The sequence below is a fragment of the Bactrocera neohumeralis genome, chromosome 4 (genome assembly GCF_024586455.1).
Source record: "Bactrocera neohumeralis isolate Rockhampton chromosome 4, APGP_CSIRO_Bneo_wtdbg2-racon-allhic-juicebox.fasta_v2, whole genome shotgun sequence".
Taxonomy (NCBI): domain Eukaryota; kingdom Metazoa; phylum Arthropoda; class Insecta; order Diptera; family Tephritidae; genus Bactrocera; species Bactrocera neohumeralis.
The window spans coordinates 14,951,601-14,979,584 of NC_065921.1; the positions used below are offsets into that span (position 1 = coordinate 14,951,601).

General features: G+C 30.2%; 1 protein-coding gene across 4 annotated transcripts; it reads right to left on the reverse strand.

Moving 5' to 3' along the window:
- Positions 1-27,980, reverse strand: LOC126754749 (TRPL translocation defect protein 14). Of its 4 annotated transcripts, XM_050466828.1 has the most exons (12): positions 27,137-27,980; positions 24,007-24,074; positions 22,039-22,076; positions 21,494-21,531; positions 16,482-16,613; positions 6,246-6,374; positions 6,013-6,149; positions 4,368-4,388; positions 3,980-4,193; positions 3,571-3,901; positions 3,326-3,507; positions 1-1,320 (listed from the first exon to the last, which is right to left on the reverse strand). In XM_050466828.1, the coding sequence occupies exons 1-12, from the start codon at positions 27,342-27,344 to the stop codon at positions 1,229-1,231; spliced, it is 1,590 nt and encodes a 529-aa protein (XP_050322785.1). In that variant the 5' UTR covers positions 27,345-27,980; the 3' UTR covers positions 1-1,228. The 4 variants fall into 4 exon arrangements, with proteins under 4 accessions (XP_050322785.1, XP_050322786.1, XP_050322787.1 ...); XM_050466829.1 differs by lacking the exon at positions 4,368-4,388; XM_050466830.1 differs by lacking the exon at positions 16,482-16,613 and having other exon boundaries at positions 27,137-27,979.
- Positions 27,981-27,984: the final 4 nt, after the last annotated feature.

Here is a 27,984-nt window from a genome sequence, read left to right on the forward strand (position 1 = left end):
TTCTTTCAGTTTGCTGTTCTAGTGACTTTATTTATTTTTTTGTTGGTCTTGATGATTTTTAAATAGGTTCTCTTAATATTTGTTTTTTCTTTTTTCCTAATATTTTTTTTACTCACTAATAACAATATTTCATCATCATTTACAAATACAAGAGCTAATTTTAATTTAATTTTTTTATTTTTGCTTATATTAAAAATAGTTTAAAAAGTTGTTTTTTTATTGTAAATGATGGTCAGCTCTCAATCTATAAATTATGAATTTGAAAACTTTACTAAAAATGAAAAATTACAAAGAATTTATGTCTAACCACATTTGTGTTTCATTTGGTCGAAAATCACAAATTGGCAAGCTAACAAATTTTACATACATACATGTTATTCACAATTTTATAATTTTTCTTACAAATTTGTATAAGCAAAAGCATACATAATAAATACTTTGCCGATATTTCCCTTGCTTTTTAACAATTTAAGCTTTTTATTGCTTTGCAGTCGTAATTTTCTGCTTTTGTTTTTGTTTGTTTATGATAAAGTACAATATGTGCAACAATTACATGAGAATATAAATTAATATTAGTATGCACGCACAAAATGTGTCAGACAAATAAAACGAAATGTTATATGTATAATTATTTTTTTAAGTATTTTAAATATAATTTGAGGTTAACTCTTGCTTTTTTTTTGAATTTTACTTCATTCCCAGTCCGTGCATGCTTTCAAAGTCACAATCAGTCATCCAAAATAGTAGGATGACTGCAAGCACAAAATTGCCAGCAACTTGCTGCATACTCTCCATAACTATTATATAATGATCAAGAAATAATCACTTTGCATAGCCTTCAATCGTCACGGGTATTATTACATAATTATAAATGAGTGTATAGCGTATATATGTATATATATTTTAAGTCAAGCGCTTTTAAGTAAAAATAAAACAAAAGTTTCGCATTTCACGTGATTACTTTAACAATTAAGTTCTGTGTAAAACAGTTATACATACATATATCATTAAAGCGTTGTTATTAAAAATTTCCAAAAAAAAGTAGGGAAAAACATTATGAGAATATTTTTAAAATACATCTACTATATTATCTATATGAGTGAATTGGTTGATGATATTAAAATTTTGTTTGTATAAATTTAAGTAAGTATATATGTATCTGTTTTGCTTACAAAATCATTTGAAGGCGTTCATAATGACTCTTAAAGTATATTGTCTATTTAATTAATTAACCCTTGGCATGACCATTAAGTACCAATTGCATATTCGATACTCCGTTCGATTGCTTTATTTTACTGCCATTAGCTGTTGTGACTTCCTCTAAAATTAAATAAATAAACAGAAAAATAGAGACATGTAAATAATGTGCAATTGTGCGTGTTTTTGCTGACATACAACAGAATGTGTGTATAAGTATGTATTGAGTACAGAGTTCGCATTAAAATTATGAAACATGCTTGCAAAAATTGCGAAATTTAAGAAGCAATTTCATTAAAGTATTAAGCAAATATATAAGAAGCGATTTTGCTAAAATCCAATAAAAATATTATTTGTTAAGCGTTTAAAGAGAGAAAGCGAGGCAAAGGGAGAGAAGGTAAGGGACAAATGACTAATGATATTTATAAAAAGTAAGCCGAAAGCAAACAAATATTACACAATATATATTGTGTATAATAGTATTACACAAATATTAAAAAAAATATAAAATTCGCAATTCTACGTTTGAAAATTATTATTATTTTTTTTTTTAATTTGTAAGTAGAAGAAGAGTTTTAAAAACGCACAAATATGTTTTTGAAATAAATTAGGTACCATAAAATATTAAAATTAGACAACAAATCTACGACATTGAATTTTTCGAATTTTAGAAATACATATACATATTTGTAGAATTATGAAAATTCGCGTTGCTGAAATTAACAAATTTTTAATATAAAAACAAATTTAAAGTCGTTATTTAATTATAAAGATGTATGTAGATAACCATGGTTGCAAATTTTTTTGATTTAAAAATTTTGAAAAAGAAATTATATTTTTATTTTTAATTCAGAGTTCTCCAAAAAATCTTAGATGACTGAAAATTTAACCTAATTAAAAATTGTTTATAAAATTTTAATTTAAGTGGTAAGTAAATTTAAATTTTCATTGTAATTAAATTTAAAAATTTTATTGTAATTAAAATTTCAATTTTTAATTCCGAAAAATTATTTAAAAACAAAAAAATTAGAAGAATTAAGATTAGAAAAAAATAAAATAATTTTTAATTTTTATTTTTATTCTTTTTTGAGGCCAGTGTTCTAAAGTATTGAAAAAAATAGTAGAACACGAAGTACACAAACACGAAAAAATGTAAATTCTAAAAAAACTTTTTTTTTAATTTTTAATTATAGGCTGGTTTTTGGGATTGCAATTTTTTTCAATCCCATATTTGGGATTCAATTTTTTCCATTTTTCAATCCGGAATTTTGTATTAAAATTTCAACACAATTTTTAACTAAGACTTTCGAATTCCAAAATAAAAAAAAAACATTAGTCCAAATATTTCTAGTATATTATAAGCAAACCTGTAGATAACAAAACATGAGGAATATGTTAAAAAAAAATATATTCTTTTTACAGAAAATCCAGCAACTTTGGCGGTGCTAATTTTAGCAAGTTTTAACTAAAAACCCCGTTATATGTTTGAATAACAATTTCAAAAATACATTGCTGCAACATAAATATAGTAAGTACATTCCGTCACCATTGTAATATCAAAGGATTTTGCTAAACATTTTAAATATACTACTGGATTTTTTTTCCAATTTTGCTAATAATTGTATTGAACAATACGTAATAAATACATACTAAATATGGCAGCTAATACAAATAAATAGTGTTTTTATATTGCGTTATTGTTATTGACTAACAGTATATAAATAAAATTTTCAAAACTCCGCTCCACATCTTATTAGTTTTATGATAGGTTTTACGAATATTCAGTACTGAAATTTTTTGTTAGTAGAACATTTTTTACTCAAATATACAACAATCTAAATGAACTTTATATACGCATTTTCTATACACACATACGCACATATAAAATATGCCTGTATATGCCTAAAAATGTAATAATTGGCAAGCAATTAGCGAAAGGTATACTACAGCGTTGTGAAATGTGAAATTTTTTATGATTACTGCTAATTTACTTATACTATACTAATATTTAGGTAGTTTAGGCGGGTAAACAAGCAAGCAAGCAGGCATCGTCATCATCTAGTGCATTAATCACTATCGACGACAATGTCTCCAGTTTTGGTTTCACTAGTTTTGCTGCCTTCCTTACCGGGCATTGGGTGCCAGAATTTCTTTGTCGTGCTCCAATCTTCGCGCAACGACAAGTTGAACATCGAATATGCTGGATCACCAGTGACCTCTTTGACGATATTCAAAAATTTGGGCATATAATTTTTCAGCGCATCGCCCGAGTGTGATGAGTACGTTTCCAATAGGATCAGCCCCTTGCAACTGCATGTTTGGCAAAATATTTTTTAGTAATACAATTAAATGACATAAACATTTGCAACATACCGTGGATGGCTGGGTTCTCTGTAGATGTCCAATTGGAAATATTGGTTGTTGATGAGGAAACAGCGACGTCGCTTGTAGATGGTGAAATGTGCATCGTCGCGTTGCGCCAACAGGTTCATGTAATCGCGATGCGTTAGCTGTGTTTTTACCTCGATGCGCGACTGTCCATGCACATTGGGACGGCGTATTGTGTGTATGTAGCTCCAGTGATTCTTTTGGCCACGTTTGCGCAAACGCGCTTGTACTTTTGGTCCTGAGGATTGCAAGTAGTGATGTACAACATCGAAGTCTTGAAACGGTGGAAATTCGGAGTCGGCTGGTAGTGTGGCGACTGTGAGTTGAAGATAAATATAAAAGATGTACAATTAAAATTAAAAATATACTATAAATATAAAATTGCTTAACATACCGAGAAATTTCAGTTTTCTTGAGGTGGCAAGCAGACGATCACCAATATCGATGCCGACTTTCTGACACACTGCCTCGATTAGGCGATTCATTTTGGTTTCAAAATTTGTTGAATTATCAATGACATCGAAATATGGATGACCGACCCATGCGGCTGCAGACTTGTAATCTAAATCACGTGCCATATCAACACCTTCAGAGCGGCAGGCATGATCCTAAAATAGAAAACGTATTTTTATTTTTCAAAAATTTAATTTATAATTATTAATTTGCATGAGTTTCTAACTGTAATATTGCAGTTACATATTTTCGATACGTCTCCTAGCATTTATATTTTGTTACAATAGCTCTCCAACCGTTTTAAGCTTGAAAATGTTGAAAAACTTTACCTGAGAAGGCTTCTTTAAAATCTTTTGAATAAAAATTGTGTAATAAAAGATATTTTTAGTAAGTGGCGAAGTAAGTCTTTCAGAATTTTGTATACGTTAGAATTAGCTATGAGTTCTTGGGCAAAGTTTAACATATACATATATAAAGTATGTATATGTACAAAATTGTATGTATAATAACTAGCAAACATTAGTCAATTGAAAACTCGAGTATGATGGATGGTTAATAAAGTATTTCTATGATATGAAGCCTTTGGAAGTAATTATGATAGTTATTTATTTTAAACGGCAGAAACAAAAGTAACATTTTAAAGTAATGTAAACTTTATACCAAAGATTTTTGAATTATTTTAGTATACATTTTTTTATCGCCTTCAACATAGGTTCCTTTTGACCTAATACAAGTACGCCAACACTTAAGGGGGAGCCTGCTTTAGGAGGCTCAAAAAATCGATTTTTTTTATTGCTTAAATCTGTTCCTAATATATCTAAGAATATGTCTGTCAATTTTGGAAAGACAATTCGGATTATTTTCGAAGATACAGCACTAAAAGCAGTCGGGCGCCGAGCAGGTATACGAGCGTTCGGGCAGCTGCAGCCGCTCTATAGAGTTCGTGCTCCTCCCTTTATTCGAAATACCCCAAATGTATACCTGGGGACGCATTATAACAGACTCCATCAACTTCAACAAAATGAGTATTTTGAGGAAGAGGAAGGTCTACTTTATGGTCCAGGAATAGCTGATTAGCGTATTATTGCTGTAAGTAATCAAAAAGTACTATTTTTTCCGACCGTAAACTTTAAAGCGCGTTTTCTCGAGTTTTCATTTTTGGGATTTTCCAAAATTGGCGGGCAAAATTACAAAAAAAAGTATTCAACCAATCGTATAAAACCAAAGCTTATTAGATTCAGTATCTTATTACCTCCTCTGTGAACCTAAAAAGTTCTTGAAAACAAAATTCTAAACTATTTTTTTAGTAAATTGAAGTTAGGTTTTTTGGTGAAAAATGCAACTTTTTTTTCAAATCTTAAAAAAACTTTGATTTTCGCGTTTTTTTCGGGTTTTTTTAGGTTCACATAGAAGAAGGACTAATGAAAATTAATTATCCATTTGATTTTTTTGTTTCAGACAAAAATTGCGACCTACATTTTGCCCGCCAATTGGACACTTCAATTGCGCGGTGGTGCACAAAAGTAGATGAAAGTGGGCTGTATTTCGATATTTTAAATTTTAAAAAATGTTTTTTGTAAGTTTAAATATGTAATAAAATGATGTAAAAATTACATTTGCTTGTTTTTTTCTATCCTAAAAAAAATCACGGAAAACTGCCTTTTTTAGGCCTCCTAAAGCAGGCTCCCCCCTTAAATAAATGAGGAGGTTAGTGTCATGGACTCATTGCGCGCGCAGTTTAAATGAGCCAATCCGCGTCAAATTTGATTAAATGGTACATAATTTCCATTACCTTGCCTCACCTATCTCACTTGTAATGATTTCACAATATGTTACAAAGAGGGGTTTCTTGATTTTTTACTACTGTATAACTATACGAAATTATGCAAACTACATGACATGACACTTTTTACTTAATTACACACTCTATACTTATTACTATCTGTTCTACGTAAAAAAACACATTTGCATTACCTCAGTTGTGTAGAAATCTTCAGCTCCATTTGCTGCGGAAACCAAATGCAAAATCTGATGATAACGATTATCACGCAATTCTATAGGATTCCAGTTATTCGCTGACATCATTTTTTCCCATTTTTCTTTCGAGATATCTGCATATATAATATATGGATGTATATGTAAGTAGACGTAATGTCGAGCACATACTATTAAATAAAATAAATTTGATAAGAGCTGATAATACTTACAAGCACTGGCATCCATGACGCCACGATCACAGATAATCAAACAATCACGCAGACTCGATTGCCCCAGCTCAAAGTAGGTGTTCTCGATTTGTATCATTGTACGTATTAGATTCTCTTGAAACTTGAAAGCTGTAATGTTAACAGTGAAATTAGTTAATTGATTATGAACTTAAAATGTTAATGTGTAAACTCTTTGCAACTGCATATTTAACCAATATTTTTATTATTTTTTTTTTTTTGCAAAATATAAATTTGCATTTTAGAAGAAAAAACTTGCAAGCAAAAACGTACAAAAAACATAGAAATTGTGCTAAACAATGAACAATGATTGATTGATCGATTGCGCAAACAGCTGTGTGATGATTGCTGCATATTCGGATACCATGATGTGGTGGTAGCGCATTCTTAATTACATTCTGATGGAGTAAGTTAAGTGATTATGCTGATATGCGTTTATGTATTTGTGCTATAATTTTATTTATGATTTTCCAGACAAATATTTATCATACACCGGTCTTGTACACAAATCTATTTTCTTATAATATATTACCGCCGGATAATATTTAACATGGACTTTTTATTAGAAAATATACATATGTATACATACATCATATATGCTTATTTCTAACAGTATGTAACAATTTACATTACTTTCAAAGCTAAAAATCTGAGAATCTGCACATTTTTTTAGTGCATGGTCTAAAAATAAATCTTAAACTATTTATATATTGACATAAAAATCAGGCCAAGAACAGAGTGTAAATACATATATTTTATGATCTTCAACAAATACTTTTTATATCTTTGACAGGATATATTAAGTTTGCTAAAAAGCCACCTAGAATGTCGGAGACCTTATAAATTATTAATATGATCAGTGTGACGAGCTGAGTTGTCTTATCTTGCACTCGATGAAGATGCTTATTTTTCAGTACCACTGTAGCTTATAGCTGCCATACAAACTGACCTTTCAAAACCCAGTCCCTGTATGGACAACTTTTTTAATTGACAAGATATCTTCACAAAATTTGGCACATGTTATTGCCGAAGACAACGCTACAATCTCCGAACATATCAGATGGCTATAGCATATAGTAGCTGCTATACAAATTGAGCAATGAAAATCATGGTAGAGACCTCTTTATACAGTTAAAACTATCAGAACGAAGTTCTATTTCGAAGAAGAAAAAAAATTTACGAAGCAATCGAAACTTGCCTCTGAATGGAACCATCTGAATTTTCGCATTGCTTGTTGTAATAAATGAAACCTCACTGACAAATATTTATATAATATAGCAAATATTTGCATAATAATAATAAATTATACTATTAATAATAAAGGAATAATGAATGATAATAGTTATAAATAATTTTTATGAATATCAGAACCTTAAAATTCCTAATCATCATCATTCCAGTAACTTCGAACAGTAGGGACCTACCTATGCACAAGCATACATTTTTGAAATGAGTCAAAAGCGTACCGCGTGTCATCCATGGGAATTTTGTTATTTATTTAAACAATAAACAGTGAAATTAACATATTATTTTGAATATTAACAACGCTATAAATACAAGTATATACATATGTTATGTAAGTGTATTTCACATTATTTATTGTTGTGATCAAATTATGCAATTTATATGGAATTACGAATTTACAACAAATGCTTTCTGTTGTAGGGGGAATGCATTAAGTTCGCAAGTAATTCGACGATAATGAAATTGGAATTTTTTATAAAATGACAAGCTTAGCAAAAAAGTAATTAAATGGTTATTGTCGAGAAATGCTTGAAAATCGACGTGTTGGCATCAGAGATTAGGAGAGGTTCTCAAAATCTCTCATGGATGGACTCAATACATTTTGGTTAAAATTTAGGGTATGTAGCTTGTCAATGACTCGAACCAAAAGTACCTGAATCTTTCGCCAAAACGACATCGAGTGGATGCCGCAAATGAAATGTTAATAACGCGGTTGAGCACCCTATATTCATCAAACACATTACAGGTTACATGGCATGGATTTATAAATATGACAAAAATCTCAAAATACACAGAAGGCCATCTCAACCGAGACTTATACAAGTAAGTGTATGGAAATTTTTATTAACTGTTGGCATGCTGTATTAGCTCAAAAGGAGTCTATTGTGAAGGTGATAATATAAAGGTCTTTATTAAAACACTTGGAAATATTGTTTTTTTATCAGTCCTGGTCAAATTTGATCTAATATGTTATGCAAATGATATCAACAAGTGGTGTGAACAGGACTTAAAAATCGAAAATTATTAAAAAAAAAATTCTTAATGCCTTATTGTCAAAGTTTAAGCTTTCTGATACAAAATATGGTTACGGGCGCTTAAAGCTTTCAGATGCACCTAAAGATGGGAGAAGAGAGCCATACATTAGGCGAATATACATATATACATACATATGTATGTATGTATCAAAATGCGTGTTAAACATACATATGTAGTATGTATGTAGATTTGGCTGTCTATATTTAAAATCTAAACCAAGAAAAATATAGGTTAAGCGAATAACATTATGCGACAAATTCTTTTGCGATTGTATCTATCATTTGACCTCGAAAGGTCGTATGATTACAGCCGACTGATAATTTGTATGGCTTTGGCTGGCGCTAGCGAAAATTGGTAATCCGGAAATCAACACGGTTGTAGTAGCAATAGAGATAAGCTGAAAACATATGAAAAACTTCATTGACTGATTTGAGAACATTTGTTAGAAACGCCGCAACTAATAAAATTACTTTCCGTAATAAACTCTAACATATTTATTGGGTCTTTAATTTCATGATTTCTGGTAAATTTATAAGATTATACAAATCTGTTATTGATTGGAATGCATTACTCATTGAACGACCAGAGATATTCATTACAATAAATAATAAATAGTTTTGATTGTTGCTGTGGTTTTTATAAGAACAAAGCCAGCAATAATCATTCGGCAAAAGATTGTGCGACACTACTCGCTTTCTTCACTTTGTTTACGCGACAAGTGATCAATGTAGACACAAATAAATAAACATAGAAATATTTTTGTTTCCAACGCTGAAAGCAGTCATAAAGACACGTGTATGTGTATACACAAATAAATTTTATTACAAAAGCACAGTTATGTGGTATTTTGAATGTCACGACAATTCGATTTCATATTAGCAACAAGATAGGCTTTCATTCTCTTTTTTTTGTAGTATTGACATTTCACAAGTATGCCGTCTTTTGTGGTGGAACATTCTCACAACTAATTTGCCGCAAAATCAATCAGCTGTTGTGGAGCTTTTGTCGCTTCCCTTACGCTGCGGACACTACCTATACATATGGACGTAGATATGTGGATCCGATCAACAAGCCACCCACAGCTAAGGGCATGTGCGAATTGTTTTCCACTGCGATAATTTAATTAGTGCAAAATAACACAATTTGCAAAAACTAAAAAGGGAATAACAAGAAAAAAGCTTGAGGTTTGGTCAACGCTGATGTAAACAATTGCGCAACTGAAAATTCGTTTATATTTGCGGCGCATTTGTGTTTCTATTCAATTACCGTCGGCGATTATTCAAAGCATATTGAAATAAACAATTTAATATTATTAGAATTGGAATCCAATTTTATGGATGTATGTATTTCCATTTTCGACATACAATTGAAAACTATAAATAAGAACATTCAAGCCGTTTCGCGTTTTATGTTTATAGCTGTTTTAATGATTAAAATAAAATTTTTTTATTAAATCGAAGTTACATGGCCTCTCCAAGAATTGTGACTACCCGAAACTACATACTAAACAATACTTTCGAAATAGATTTTATGAAACCAATGTCTGTATACAATAATACGTGGTTTCAAGAAAAAACAGCTCAACTTTGCCATGAAGTTTGTAACACCTAGAAGAAAACGTCGGAGACATTCTAAAGTATATACATATGTATGTATGTATGTATGTATATACGTATGTATGTACATTAATACAATTAATACAAATGAACAACCTGACGCGATGAATCGATTGAGTCATGTCCGACTATCTGTCTGTCAGTATACATCTCAGTTTTTGAGATATCGATCTGACGTGTGGTAACGTCTTTTTCGCCCAATATGCTGTTTATTTTTCACAATTGGGTCCATCGAATCACTAATACATACAAGTGCTGTCCTACAAAATGATCTATCAATATCAAGTCCTTGTGTGGAAAAATTTTTTATTTGACACGCTATCTTCACGGCTTCACAAATTTGGCATAATTATAATCCATGGTAACGCTCAAGCTCCGAACATATTATTCAGATCGGACCACCATAGCATATACATATGTATGTATGTATGTACTTATATATAGCTGCCAAACAAGCAGAACGATCAAAGTGAAGTCCTTTTTTATAGCCTCGGTGTAACCGCTGTGAACGTTTTTTCTTGTTTGCTTCTAAAGTTAGAAGATTACTGTGGGGATTTCGTTTCAACAAGAATTAGCTATGTACATGAATCTATGAATGACTAATCAATTGTGAAGGCTGTATATGAATACATACATACAGGTATAAGTAAGTATGCTTTCTTTATTTCAGTCAAGTCGAAATGAACGGAAAGCTAGGTACTCTGAGTGTGTACTTTCAAAAATTCAATTTTTATCAATTGATTAGAGTGAATTAATAGAAAAGGGGAGAGATCTCTATTGAACTAATTCAAATTTGCGTTTCATTACCTACATATGTATGTATTACGTTTAATTTAAGCAATTTAGATTAACAGTATCAATATAAAAATTGTTATCTAAAACTATTTATTTTACGAACCACGTTTTTTACCACCAACGTTTTTAATAGTATATACTAAAGATAGTGCCATCTTTATTACTGACCTACATATGTACATATACAATTACCATATACACATGTACATATGTATAAATGTATATCTGTTCTCAAATTACCTTAATTGGTTAAAAATAATTACTGTTTACAATTTTTTGTACTTTAGTTTCTTATTTTTTTATTATTGTACCGTTAAATGCCTCTATGTGGTTTTGGCAATATCAGCTGTTACACTAACGTCATAATAACAACTTCTTGTCAGTAGATGTTTTTCAGTCTGTAATTTCAACCTTAATTATTTTTCTTTATATTATTCATTTTTTTAATTGTAAAGTATTTTCACTTTCATAAGTAAAATTGTTGTTGACATAGTGCTTCTCTTTATGTCAGATATTCATTCTCTGCTTAATTAGTGATTATTTTCCCATTTGTCGAAAAAAATGTATTAATGCAAAAAAAAAAATTAGTTTGATATTAATTTACTGCACACCAACACGACTAAATGCAAACAAATTGTATGAAAGGCATACATATGTATATGTATGTACATATGTATGTATAAACAAAAAAAGAAACAAAACCGAAACGAAAAAGGCAACCAAGCGTTGAAAAATGTAACAAAGTAGAAAAGCAGCGTTTTTAAAAATCTGACAGGAACAAGTGACTACAAAAATTAGCGCTAAAACGTGGAAAATTACAAAAAAATGTGCTTAACACATTATCATAAGGGAGTCTAAACTTAATGACAGCTGCATATAAGGGACTTGAGGGGAAGACATTTTGGAAGCCTTAAAAACACGAAGGGTATAGAAATCACACCAAACGTGTGTTCGATCAATATCGAGTAACCATTAAAGTTTTTTTTTACTATTTCCTACACATGCATGACCATAGGTGTCTATTTACGGATAATGTAAATACACTTATAATCACAAAATGGATATTAATAATAATAAATTATTTTTAGAATTTCAAACTGTAACTAATTCTATATTAATGTACATATGTACATAAGTACATAAACATATGTATGTAGGTGTAGATAGTAAAATTGCCCTATCATGCACTTTCCGGTATTGGAAATATAAAGGCGAAAATATGTCTTACATACATATGTACATATGTACATATACATATGTACATATACTTATGTGAATAAGTAATAGGTGCTATTTTGCCAGCTTGCTAGCGAATTGTTAGTAAAAATTTAGTTAACAAATATATGTATGTATGTACGTATTAACCTGTGTGTTTGTATATGAATATAGGTAAAGACCCACGTCTGAATTTATATTACTTAAGTATATGTACATATTGTATGTACATAAGTATGTATGCAGAATTAAGTGTGAAAAATTGCTCATGTGCAAAGGCTTTATTATTGTGATCCGCTTGCACATGACATGTAAATATGTACATATGTCCATACATACGAGTATGTACATATGTACGAATGCAAATAAGTGCCAGCGGTGTGTCACAGAATTCATTATGACTGAATGATGCGGTCAGCACGTGATGCTTCAATATACATGTGTTTATAGACATGTATTTTTTGCGAAGAAATAATAAGTAAACACAACAACAAATATAAACATAAACAGTTATGGCGGTTATTTTATAAACGCGATAACGCGTGCTTTTCCCCCTTACAAACACAAACATATGTACATATGTACATTTGTATGTACTTGCGTATAAAAGAGTTCTTACGGAAGAGTTTATTAATTTTTTTTGACAATGTACTTATTAATATCAAATTTTATCTATTATCTAAAACACAACGTATTTTTCGCGAATTTCGCAAGGCAATCCAGGCACTTCTTCCTTATCATTATAGGCACCTAACGCTACAACTTTATTTACTCTTTTATGGTATACGTAAATACATTACACAAGCATTACAAAACATACATACATATGTATGTATATGCATTTACAATAAATATTACTATTTTTATACAAATAATAACTACTGTCCGTCACCTCAGTGAAGTCAATAACATTTTTGACCTCTTTAAGGCACGTGAAAGCCATCAAGCAATTCCCGCCAATGCCGCGAAAAATTGCGTTTTTGGTATTGTCGTTTCAGAAATAGCGCAGCTGCTGTTTTTACTACGAGTGTCCAAAATATAAAACATACCTTTTTCAATGGCACATGGCAAATGCAGCGTATATACTTATGTACATGTGTATATACAATATATGTATGTATACAGTTGACTGCGTGAAGAAATTCTTCTACGTAAACTATTTCCGCGCTAAGCAGTGGAACATTTATTTAACTGCACATACTATTATATGACAATATTCATGTGTATACTGTAGTATACACTGTGATAAATGCTATATGTATATTTTGAAAAACAGCAACCTCGAGACGCACTTTATCGCTCACCGCACAACAGCGCCTATCTTTGGTCGCTTGTTTCTATCTCCTGGTTGGTAAATTGAATTTGGTTCACACTAGTATCAAGTGAATTAATATTGAATATTTTCTGTGTAAATTTAATCATTTTTAATTTCTTTTGACAGAATGTGTGAGAAAGTTTTTTTTTGCATTAATTTAACCCAGTTCTGAGGTCAGCAGATGACGCGGATTTCTACTACACATTTAAATGAACATTTGTGGGGGTGAAAGCAAAACCACACACTTACATACATACATATACAAACGAGTACTTGTGTACATATAGAAATTTATAAATTATACGAAATAATAATATAGAAAGAATTTCAAACAATACTATGTAAATTTCAAAATCTTCGAAGGTAATTGGGCATCACTGATGCGGAGGTAGTCTGAAATGTCTCGAAATACAGTATATAGTATAAATATACAATATACAAATGTCTACAAATTGTATGTGAATAGTCTCCATTATACTTTCGGTTTTAAGGAATTAAATGTTATTTATTACACATCAGCATTTGAGCTAGAACATACTGATGTGTTCATGATCACGAAAATTTTTGCCGCCTCCCTTTCTATTATTTTTGAATTTTTTCTCTAAATTCTGACCAAATAGTAGATTAAAAGGGTAAGGAGATTAAACTTATGTACATTTTCAAAAAAGTTTCTAGTCACTGAGAGATTGGTTCTCCGTCGAAAAGTAATTTTTTATAGACATTTTTTCACTTCACGCCAGCCAAATAGCTGATACTGTCATGATGACATTTATTTTATTTTTGATTATCTTCTAAAACAAAAAACAAAGAAAATAAAAACGTTAACTTCGGTGTGGCCTAATAAGCTTCACAGGTGCATTTCTTCTAGCAACTATACATTTGTATGTATGTACATATGTATATATGTATGTATGTATATATGTATGTATGTATAACTAAATCTGAAACCGTAACCAATGGTTTGCATTCAAAGGAAAACGTTTTGCTAATTCTTAATTCTTGCTTAATAACAAAAAACATTCAAGTTGATTAAGGTTACTTAATAAGTAAAATATATTTCTTTTGAATTTGATCATTCAATTTATATGCCAGCTATCGGCACAATAGACCAGCACACCAGCTGACACCTGTCAAACTCAAACCAAAAATTCGTGAATTATTTATTTTTATTAATTATAGTATCAATTGATAAATAACCTATTGATAAGTTTTTCCAAATATGAACAAGTCTAACCCTTAACATTAATTATATATTATGTATTTAGAGACTTTAAAAATAAAGACGAAAGCGGTGTGGATGTGTGTGTGTGTACCTTTTTTGCACGTGTTATTAGAAAGCTACGACAAATGACAGGAAACAACGTCAGACACCTTTGTAAAGACATTATACATTATAGAAAGAAACGCATACATTAATAAAATTCTTAAAAAACTCTTAAACAACTTGTCAAAACAAAACAGATATTAAACATTATATAAAGGGGCCTGGCAGAAAGTAAGCTGCGTCAACTAGCACGTAGCAACATTTGCAAAATAATATACTAAGTACAATACTATATAGTAAAGATAGCACTGGTCCATAAGTACAGCAAATAAGCTTTTCTAGCGTAAAAATAAACTACACAGTACTCCCACATTGTCGATGTCAGGAAACCACGAGTTAGGATCTACAGACATACATAAGTACATACATAGTATATAAGAATGTGCATAAGTATATACATATGTACATATATATTTTAACTAAATCGTTTTAGCGTCGACATATTCAGTTTATGCGTAGGTATTTTTGTATATGTAAGTGCTTTGGTGTATATGAATGTTTGAAAGATATATAGATGAAATTTTTAGTATAAAACAAACACACAAAATTTACTATCACTGCAAAATAAAATTGAATAAAAGACAAAACACAATTTAAACATACATAATATAAACAAAAAAGAAGGAAAGAAACCAAAAACAAAAAAAAAACGATAAAAATACAAAAAAAATTGCAAATAAGAAAATTAAAAAAAAAGAAACCAACAAAAAAACACACACATGCATTATAAATTAAACAAAATCAGCAAACCTAAACAGAAGAAGGATACAAATTTAAATAGATATTACTAAACCAAAAAAACAATTGGCCATGTGAAAACGAAAATTGTAAGCAGCAAAAATAGCAAAACAAAAAAAAATAATAAAATAATTTTTGCCAAGCAAATTCATTGAAAAAGATACGCAAGTCTAGCAGGTGATCAGAGATTTTTATGTTAAAACAACTGTTGCTTTACGTCGCCGAACTAGTGCAAGTGTGGTGTACTCGTTTAAGTTTTTTTTTGATTTCGAAAATTTCAACCACCAAATTAATTTACAGTATAATTAAAAAAATTGCATGTAATTTTCACATACATACATACATATGTATGTATTAGTAACAGGGTTGCGGATTTTAAATTATAATTTTTTAAATTTTTATTGTAAAATCAAAAAAATAATATTTTGAATTTCTAATCACAAAAAGTGAATTAAAATTTGTATTTTCAATTTTTGACTCTGATTTTGCAATTACTATTACCGATTATTTATTTTATTATTTTTCAATCCGGCATTTGGCTTAAAAAAAATAATAATTCAAATATTAATGCAATTATTTTTTATGCATTATTTGCAACCCTGAAGTATGAAGTATCTATGCTTTCGTGGGCAAATATTGTTGACCTTAAATTACATTACTTTTTAGCAAATGTAAAATATTTTAAATTGTCAAAGTCAACAATATTCCTGTTGCATACACATGTACTTACATATGCATATACATATGCACATACAAATTTGTAACAAAATATGATTAAATCATTATCAATTCATATTTAAATTTTGTCCTTTTTCTTTTATTTTGTTTTGTTTTCATACCAAAATATAAAAAACGAGCACACACGCACATAGACGACACACAGACACACACACACAACCACACAGTCATATGCAAAACGCGTGGTGTGAACTCACCTTCGCTGCCATTGGGTTTGGAGGCAGCATCGGCCAAGCAGCGTGGACAGGATGCGGTCAAGTCAATGAGACTGTGTTCCGGTGCAGCGAATGGTAGATTTTTGTATTTGAATGTGCTTGGCGTTGGTGGCGCTATCAAATGTACATACATACATACATAATACAGTATATATTCTACATACATACATATCGCTAATGCTACATATGTACATACATATTTATAAGTATATCTAATATGTTTATATATACACTTAAGTGTATTATATACATATGTATGCAGTTTGCAATTGTAAAATAAAAAAACTCAACCTAAGTAAATATGTGTATATATGTTTGTAATTAGTGGTATATACATATGCATTTACATTACTTAGCATATACATACATGGTAGATAAAGTAGAGAAAGCTTAATTAAATAAAAAACGAGAGAAATGGCAATCTATTGGCACATTTAAGGCGACGAGACTAAACAACTTTTCATGTAAGAAGGTTTTAAGAAGGAATTTTTTCTACTATTTTAATGCATTTCACAACTATAAACATTTGCAATTTGCTAAAAAAAAAAAATAATAATAAAATATTTATATCTATTTTATATATGTATGTATATTGTTTATTTTTAAAAAGTGAAGCGCGCATGTGACATTTCATTTATTAATTTACAACTTTTTTCGTTCAATAAAAGAAATCAAGACCACAACCACAACTCTGAAATATAACTTTTTAAAGCCCAATAATTAAACAGCGCGGGAGGGAGTGTAATCGGCCGCACACTGCGTTCAATCCCCTTTGCGTGTACAATTAATAATCAACAAACATTCGCTCATTCGAATGAGACAACGCTTATTATTGACGATTGAATCAATCAATTTTATCATTATGAAAAAATGCCCGCCTGCCAATTACACTTGAGGCAAAACGTTTTATGTGCATACTTATGTATGTATAGCTTTTTTGTGCTAATTTCTTTTAAAGCCCAAAGGTTTAGACGTGTGCGGAAACGGTGAGTAGATAATTCTTGTTGAATAAGACAAATTCGATCGATTAAAATGGATTAAAGTAGTCAATATGCGAGCTTCAAAGCCAAAGGAAGAATTTACACAGTTGGTCATGCGGTTTCTGTTTACAGATATTCTATATTAACTGCTGAGTATGGTTTTCTACAAGTAATTGCTGAGCACTTCAAAAAATAGAAATGGTGTAATTTTAATAAGCAAATATGTATGTATGTATGTGCAAACAATTTTAAACGAGCGTATAACTTAAGCAGGTTTGTTGTTTAGAACGCTTGATAATAAATTTAATTAATTACGAATTAAGAAAAATTTATAAAAATGTGTGATAAATACTAAATTTACATTAAAAGAAAATTCATACAAAAATTAAAAACAAAATAATAATTATGAAATAAAAAATAATAATAAACACTCCGAAAAAAACAAGAAAAAACGTTAACGTCGATTGTAGCGAAGCTATAATACCCTAATGCATTCTAATTACATAAAAGGGTATAAAAACAACTTTATCTTTATTTTGATCGATCAGTTTGTATGACAGCTAAATGCTATAGTTAGGTTAGGTTAATCTGGTAGGCTAATAAGCCACGCATAGACCAGTTTGGTCCTTTGCGATACCAGATGAAGTTCACTTGCTAAGCGCTCACTTAGCCTAAATGCTTTATTGGTCCGATCTGAACAATTTGTTCGAAGGATATAGCGTTGACTTAACAATAATCTATGCCAAATATCGTGTGGATATATTGTCAAATGATAAAAATTGTCGTACAAGGATTTGATTTTGATTGTTGTTGTTGTAAGAGTTATCTAATCCTCGCTTGAGTGGCAAAGTTTAGGTTGGTTGTCATCGAAGTCATCTAATGGTTGACCATATGGAAAATAGGGTTTGCTGGGCATACAAAGAGGTAAGGTATCTTGTTTAGTTTTCCATACAAGAACTTGGTTGAGATCGATCAGCTTGTATGGCAGTTATATGCCAGAGAGGTGGGAAATCGGTGATTCCGGCCAGTGATCGGCTTCTTGGGAAGAAAAGAAGTTGTCCAAAATTTCAGATTGATATCTCAAAAACCGAATGATTATATACGGACACGCACATGGCTAAATCCCTCAGCTCGCCATGCTGATCCTTTATTGTATATTTTATAGTCTCCGACGTTTTCTTTTGAGCGTTACAAACAGAGTGGCAAAATAAATATACATTGTTCAGAGTAAAAAAATAAAATAAATAAATAAATTATAAAAAACATAAATCTTGAAGAAAAAATCTTATTACAAAAAACTCGAATGCATATCGCAAAGTTAACTTTTGGTGGACTTTGATTTTATATTTAATAATTTAAATCAGCACATATGTATGTATTACATACAAATATACATACATATATTACAGAGTAACTTTGTACATATGTACATACATTCATATGTATGTTATCAGTTAATTAGGGGCATCTCCCATTTTGTTGGAATTGATTATATTTCTTCCGAATAACCTCGACCTTAACATTCAGGAATATTTTTTGAAATTTTGTAATTGTTGAAAAGAACTTTACGAAATGTAAGTATATGCACCCATAATTTTCTGAATTTAAAGAAGTCACGCGACATTTTGTTTGGTAAAATATTTACACATGCATGTGTGTGCGTTTGTTTACAATTTTATTTGAACTCAGACAAATTATAATTCGCAAGCTATTAAACAATCAACTAAATACACGATGATACGCGAAATTAATGCATGAGAGTTATGGAAATCTTTTTACTTTGAGGTTATAAAAATGAAGTGCTTCCAATTAGGGAAACAACTTGTATCGCAAAACCCAATAGGCCAAATTAGTTCACGGCACGAGTTGACAAAATTGTATGGAAATTGTCTTTTGCGTGCCTATACCTTTCTGATTGTTATTATTGTTGTTGTATAAACAAACAATAAAAAAAACTAAAAAAAAACGCACAAGAACAATTAAATCTAATTAGACATGAACATGCAATGGCATTATTTATTGTATAATAAACATTTGAAAGTGATCAGCACAAAGCAAAATGTAATAAAAAAGAAGAGCTCAGTATAATGGAGGTGGGGCGAAAAGACACAAAGGTATTCTTATTTGTCAGCTTTTTTTTGCAGCTTTGGGGGTTGGTGATAAATTGACTAATGCAGTCATTATTAGGCTCTGAGATGACCACAAATAGGGGGGCCCGCTGTTACGCGGGACTAAAGCCAAATAACGTGAACGTGAGCATGAAAGAAATGTGACGCCTGGCAACGTGAATTTTCGAGAAAAGTGTAGCAGGCGCTTTGGCACGATTTCAATAACCCGCTACAATAACAAACACTATTATTTTCTTTAAACGCGAATCAAAATAAACTGCAAACTAAAGTACATATTCATATGCAGCACAAAACATATGTATATTTATATACATTTGTGCATGTACATAAGTATGTATATCAGCGCACCATTTGTTAGATAACTGACAAATGTCCAACTGACGACGATGGGACTTTGTGCCATCCGAGTTGACACAGCTAAGTGCAAGAAAGTGTACCTAGCCAAGTGCAGTAGCGGATGCACCTACGCAATAATGCATTTCTACAAAGAAATATGTACTTACAACTCTATATACGTGCATATGTATGTTTAAATGTATATACCACATATACATATTTGTGCAGTTGTTTTCAATTTGTTGGTACGACATAGTACAACTATTTGCACGTTGAGTACGAACCAAGCAGAATGAAAAACCGCTAGTCAGAAATATTTGGCAAATATTTGCGAGTGACGGAAAACGGCGAACATGACCTTTGAGAAGGCAAACGAAATACTATACTCTGAAGATGCCTTCACATTGAGCGAATCAGGGTTATTTCTTTGTTGGTAGAAAGATAACTTTCTATCCAGCGATTGCATACGTTAATACAACGCCTTTATTACGCGTTTAAAATAAAAAATACTGCACCGAAGCTATAATACCCTTTACAAGCAAAAAAGCGTTGCATATAAAAAACTTGATTTTGATAGGTCAGTTTGTATGGCACATAAGTATGTACATGATATGGTAATCGGAACGGAACAATTTGCTCGGAGATTGTAGTGATACCTTGGTCAATAAACCATGCCAAATTTTTTGAAATCTTGTCAAAGAAAACAGCTTTCCATACAAGGATTTAATTTTGATTATTGAGTTATACGGCAGCTATATGCTATAGTGATCAGATCTGAAAGATTAAGTCGGTGATTGTACTGTTGCCTTACACAATAGTCTCTATAAAATTAAATAAATAAAATTTCTTGAAGATATCTTGTCAAAGTTGTTCACAAAGGACTTCATTGAGAACGTTCAGTTTGTATGGCTGCTACATATGTATGTATACATATGTATGTATATGCTATAGTGGTCCGATATCGGCGTTTCCAACAAAAGAACAGCTTCTCGGGGAGAGAAACATGTGCAAAATTTCAGATCGATGTCTCAAAACCTGAGAGACTAAATTGACTCAGCTACTCACTGTGGTCAGTTATAATGTATATGGAAAGGGTATAAATGTATATGGAAATAATAATATGGTTGAAAGTAAACAAAATATACATTTTAAATATTTTTCTGGTATTTCTTAATCTTATAAATGAAATAAATAAATAAATTTTCTTTTTAAATATTTTCAACAAAAAAATTAGTGTAAACAGCAACATGTAATTTGTAATCAAAAAATCAAAGCAAATCCTATGTACATACATATGTACATATGTATAGGCTTGCAATTTGAGCATTTTAAAATTATCTTAGATTTGATAACTCAATAAAACCGCACGCTTCACTTTTTAATTAATTTTTATAATTTTTTGGGAATATTCATGTTTTTTGCATTTTTATTGCTTGCAAATATTTCTTTCATGTCTGCATCAAAGTTTTCCTATCGTTTTATATAGTATTACATAAAGTATTTTCTTTTAAATAAATAAACATATATGTATAAAAATGCAAGTAATTACCTTCTTTATCTGTGAGATCCGAGAATTTAACGCCACCACTATATTTTTCACAAAAGAAGAAGAGATTAAAAATTAAATCAGTCAACATTTATATTGATGGAACTCAAAAAAAAAAATTCGTGAACAATTCTCAATTGCGGAAATACGCAAATTTGAAAAATTACTTTTTTTTAATTTAATTAGTGCAAAAAATGTTTAAAAAAGTTATTGTATACTAGATTATTGTATGTGTCATTGTATTCTATAGTACTTTACGTCTCATAGCTTGAACAGATTATATATGTATATAAAGCACAAAATGTATAATTTGTATATTTGCTGGCAGTATTTGATTTAAGTAAAAGTAAAGAATGTATTTGTAAACATTAATTTGTTGTTGTTTTTAATGTTAGTATTGCTAAAAGGTTGTTTACAATTTAACTATTTAAAGATTTATTTTAATGCCAACAAATCTTCAATACAGTTTTATGAAGTGAAATTTTTTAATTTTTTTTTAATTATTTTCTTTTTTTGCATTCAATTAATTTGAATTTTTAGGCATTTACCTGAGGAGCACGGTAGCCGTTTCAGGCACACGGAATACCTGAAAAAATTATTAAAAGCTCATTTCGTTTGTCATGGTCGTGTAACAACTAGTAGATTGTATTGTTTATCTTTTTAATTTCCTAAAAAATTATTCACTAATGATTTAAATAAATTTTTTTACTAACGGGTTTTGTGTATAAAACGTGCTGAGTTGCAGAAAATTTTGCACTGTATTTGTTGATCATTTAATTTTTCTCAGAATTGGATGTTTTAAGCAGCTTATTCTGTATATACCCACATAAAAATATTGAAAGTCTACATAATTATTCACAAAAGCTGTTATTCTTATAAATTTTTTCTTAACAATTTTTGACGTTTCTAAATCAATAATTTTTTCTCACTTTGGTCCTTGTTTATGCATTGAAATATTAACCATATATTTTCATTTTACAATTAACATATTATGACGTTTCCTTGTTAAATAAACTTATTGTCTAAGGCAGTTATGTGCTCTGTATTTGTTAGTTTTGTTTCTTTTAAACTTCACCAATAATTCCTCAAAAAAACCCTGCCTCTAACAACCAATACTAGGTTAAAGTAGTTGCTATAAAATAAAAACATGATATTCTATAACCCGTTAGTCGTGGAACTATGACATTTTTACAATGATGGAAATATACAATAATATATACATATGTACAAATATCATGTAATAACAATAACTCTTGACACTCATTGAAATATTAATTATGAATGTCAAGGGTGTAGAAATTTAAAACCAGGTATGTCATTTTATAGATATTTATTGTCAACAGGGTTGCGATTTTTTATTTTTTTTTAATTCCCAAATTCTGAGTAAAATATTTAAAATTGAATTTTTAATACACTTTAAAACATTTTTTTTTTAATTTTTAATTATAAACCTGGAATTATTTTTTTAATTTATTATTTTATTAATTTTTGTTTTTCAATCCCGTATTTGAGATTAGACTTTTTTATTTTTTCCTGTATTTGGAATAAATTTTTTTCATTGGATCAATAACTTCATAATTATTTTTAATTAAAAGTTTTGTAATCACAAAAAAAAATCAAATGTTAATTAAATTATTTTTTATTTTATTATTTGCAACCCTGATTGTCAATCACATAAATAAATGTTTAGTTGTTTTTAATAAAAAAAAAATAAATAAATAAAAAGGAACATATTTTTCAAACGTCGAGTAGAACGTTTAAGGTACTTATTAATATTTTATTTACTTGCAAAAATATTTCTTAGCAGGTTTTTAACCATATTATGCAAATCTCTACTTTTATACGTAAAGTATTTGATTCTAAAATTAACTAAATTAATAAAGAAATTAGAAATATTTCGTTTATTTTATTTTCCATGATAAATATGTGTCATAGTTGCATCATTGTAAAACGCCATTTTATGCGAAAGATACTGAAAATATTACATTGCACAAATATGTAGGTCTATTGTTTTATTGGCGCATATTCATAGATATTTACAAAAAAACGCTGTCATTTTTAGCAGTGAATGGTGCTTTTGTATTTAAGAGCACTTTTCTCAAGTAGGAAATGTACTTGTTGAGATTCGAATGAGTGTCTCAATGAAGTAAAAAAGGCAAATGTGAACTAATCAGAACGATGTACGTAATCTTCGTGATGAAGAAGGCTAGTATTTATACTACAAACGACTGTATGCAGCTATGAATATGCGCAAACTATTTTCGAATGAAATATCATATTTCCACAAACAAAATTAATTAAAATGCTGAATTTGCTTTAATTCGTATGAAACTTTCTCCAATAATAACTTTAGTAAGTAAGGACTGACTATATTGTTTAGTATACATTAGACATTAGAATATATACAGAAAGTAGAATTAATTTCAGTTGGTAAGTAATGGGGACTTAGTGAGAAACAAAAAAGAAACGAATACACCTTGTAGTAATTCCCTTAATTCATCTAATATTCAACATACCTTCCATCCTAAATTTTCAAAGAACGTGCACAGACGTGATTGGCCAGTTGTTTTGCCACCACATGGACCTGCAAAGAAAGAAAAATAAATACATAAATGGATGTATAGTATTTTAAATATTTATAAAAGCATATGATTTAGCGAAATACACAAACAATATCTATATATCTACATACATATTATAATATTGTGGTTGTATGCAATACGCATTTAAAAATAGAAATCTCCTGCTGTTCAAATGCAATTACACAACTCAACACCCCCCACCTACTCAGTGATGCTCACACAAATGACCGACTGCTGTATGGCAGGTGAATAAGTAAACAAACTGTAAATGCTTGGCTTATACGATAACTGCTAAAAATACTACCCTATCTTCAATATTCAAGTTCAAATGTGCAATGAGGGAATTTTCGAGCAAATGAAGGTCTTGCCTCCATGCAACATCAGCACCACAATACTCTCACCTATCTACGTAGAAGTAATTCAGATTGTATAGCAAGTACATACATAGAGACAAATAAGAAAACGTACAGCATCTTGCTGACCTTGAGAAAATAACAAAAACAACAACAGATCACAATCAACAGACAGCTCCTGCTTGACTACACGCCCATTATATGCTATGACTTCGACAGTTATCGATACGGACAGGCCCACTGGAGCATAAAAAAAAAATTTACGTGTAGATTCTCTGTATTATTCTATAAATATGAAAAATAAAAACTAAGTGTAATGACGCTAAGGGTTGTTTTATTTAGAATGTGAGAAACAAATAAATAAAATATTAATCAATAAAAATAGAAATTGATTGAAAATTTGCAAAGCATCGCAGTAGGAAGTCGAATGCGCATATGCACATATTAAGTATATATACATATATGTATGTTTATGCATTTATAAAATACACTTTTCTACCTATACACTTGAGAACTGTCGTGATTGTGACTAAGCGATTGGCTTTAAATTGAATTTGATTGAAATGGAAATTGCTCCCATATGCACAACAAATATGCATTTGTAAATGTGATTGCAAGAACGCATGCTTGTCAATATGATAATGTCTAGTAGATAGAATATGTAGCAAACATTGCAATTGTTTTTCAATTGAATGAACTACATAACGGTCAATGGGCATATTTGCAAAGAACTATAACTAACGGTCAATAACAATTGTTAAGCAGTTAATGGCTTTCGACAGAACCACTTTCAACAACTGGCCAAGTGGCGTAAACCAGATAGTGGCATAAACAAATAAAATGGTTAGGTATATACATACACATGCACATTGTAAACTACTATGTAGTAGTGAGCTAGTTGGAATTGAATTTAACTAAATTTATTATATAATAAAGGCGAAATACATTCAAGGCAAAATAAACGAAGCAGTATGTAATTTATGAACACCCTGCAAACAAAGAAAATTATTTCTGTCATTGGTATAAAATAAAAACTATCAGAAGTTGTAAAAAACATAACCATAGTATGTTATTATTTGGACAAATGTGATTACAATGCGATTGTTTTGTAATAAAAAAAAGCGTGAACGTATTAATGCCATATCATATGGCTTGCAAATACTTGTTTGGTTTGATAAGATAATAAAATTAATCTACGATTTCCATTAACTAATGTCATTCATAAAAAGTGCTTTGAAATAAATAATGAAAGAACACCAAACAACACGTAAACTTAAAGTAATTTTAAATCATTCACAAATTAAGTTTTCAAAGTGAAAGAGATTTAAAATTAATTTAAACGCAAACTTTACTGTAAAAAATAGGGCATGCTTTAACCAACAGGCTTCCAAAACCACCTGTAAAAATAGTGGCAGCTTAGTTAATATTTTTTTCGTTCCTTGAAACAACTAGTAATCGTTAAATCGTCACAAAAATTAATTTTAATCAATGCAATTGGTGATTTCATTTTTTTGTATTTTTTTACTTTGATTAATGTTTTTTCTTTTAACTTAGCTTAGCGAGATTTCCATCATTGATATGGGACAAAGTTAGCCGGCTACTAAAGCGCACTATGGTTTTCGTATGGAGATAGAAGCTTTTAGTGATAAGAGCAACAATAACAAAATAAGAGCTGGGCGTGTCGTATTTAAACCGGTGTTAATGTTACACCAATTATTGCAATAATTAATTTAATTAGCTATATGAACTACAAAATACACATTCTTGACGGTTATCAAGATGAAATTGCTTAGATATTGGTATATACATAAATAGTTGCAAATAAATAAATAAATACATAAATTATGAATTAAATTATAAAGTAGATACTAGAAAGTCATACACACATATACTTGTATTTCTTTTAAAATAACTGCACTCAATACAAAACAACTAAAAAACAAAATATTTGAAACGCATACATTTTTAATTCAACATTTGCACAAGTATATTGGAATATTTGCCGGTGTTTTAACTAATTTCTTTCATTCTTTCATATCACTGTCTACACGTACACATGTATGCTAATATATATATATATAAGTATAAAGCTGATCGTAGAAGACGATTTTTAAATAGATTTGACGCAGAAGCAAGCAGCTTGCTGAACAATGAATGTGTTAGTGGGGCACTTATATACATACATATCACGAAAATGACTTTTGGCAAATGTTGTATATAGTCCGTTGTACTTTCGTGCATGCACACTCTGAGATTTCTACAAATTTTCAAGTATAGTATATTATCTCAGCCATGAAATACAAAAAAAAAAATAAAATGTCAAGTGTGGTATCTATTATATATGTAACTGAAAACTGATAGCTCCCTGAAATTTCATAAAACTGGTTTTAATGAATTGAAGAAATAGCAGGTTCCTAGTAGATGTTTTGGAATATGAACACGTGTAGATACATTTGATAACCAAAAAAAAACCCAGCAACGCCGGTTGACATAAAGTTATAAGTCACATTTTGGCCACAAAAGCGAGGATAATCAAGAGAATCATAACAAATGATAAGGTTTATCCACAATTCAACTAAAGTTTAGTATTTTACACATTTCTTTATACACTGACTCCAAATTATTACTTGCAAACTCGTCGTTCAAATATTTCTAGCTTAAAGACAGATTTATTTCAAAAATATATAATTAGGTATATTGAGCGTACTTACCGCCTGTTAGCACTACTTTATAAACACGTTTTTTGGAGGCACCATTTGTTTTGGCCAGCTTCAAGCCAGCTCGTGGATTTAACTTTGGCGATGTCTTTTCGGGTTGTTGTTTTTGTTCTTCCATTTTCTTTTCAATGTCCTGTTGTTTGGACTGTTCCTTTGTTTGATTGCCATTGTCATTTCCCGTTGTTTCGTCCTTGCACTCCATTTTGACCAACTTACAGAAGATTGACTCACTCAATAATTCTCGTTGCACTTTTACTTGTTTTTCACAGCTGATTAATTCACCCCGTCTGATATATGTAATACGCGTACAGGCAGAGCGCAGATATAGATTTGTTGATTGACGCTTATGAATTCCGAGCTATGTTGGTGTTCTTTATACGATATTTCCTTTGGCATATATTATGTCTTGTCAATTTTCTTAAACTGGACTTTCTTGCCGTCAAAAGAGTTTTTATATTTATAATCGAAACCGTTTACTTTGGCAAGGTGTTGTTGTGTCAATTCTGAGTTGAACTTGATGAATTCTAGCATTGAACTGTGTGCAGTGGGGATTTTTCCGCTTCCGCCAAAGTGAAAAACTGAAATATCAGTTCACACGCGGGGTACGTTCGCCTTCAATGTACAATGAAGCAACGACCAGATATGGGCCGAATATCAGAGTTTACGTCTATCCTGTTTGTGTTTGAACATCTTCGGAAAGTTTACACGGTATTTGCGTAATAAAAAAATTGTTTAATTTCACATTCGCAGACACATGGAAAGACCGAAAGATTTATTCACGGTTAATCACGAAATGTAAATTTGCTGGAGCCAAATCACTAAAATGACTGAGAGAACATGGT

Bases quoted from the DNA above. Each gene is read 5' to 3' on its own strand.
- LOC126754749 (XM_050466828.1), bottom strand. From the start codon at position 27,344: ATGGAGTGCAAGGACGAAACAACGGGAAATGACAATGGCAATCAAACA. The intron at 21,532-22,038 runs GTAAATGCCTAA...TGAAAAATATAG, and splicing joins ACGGCTACCGTGCTCCTCAG to TGGTGGCGTTAAATTCTCGG. The intron at 3,508-3,570 runs GTATGTTGCAAA...CCAAACATGCAG, and splicing joins AGAGAACCCAGCCATCCACG to TTGCAAGGGGCTGATCCTAT.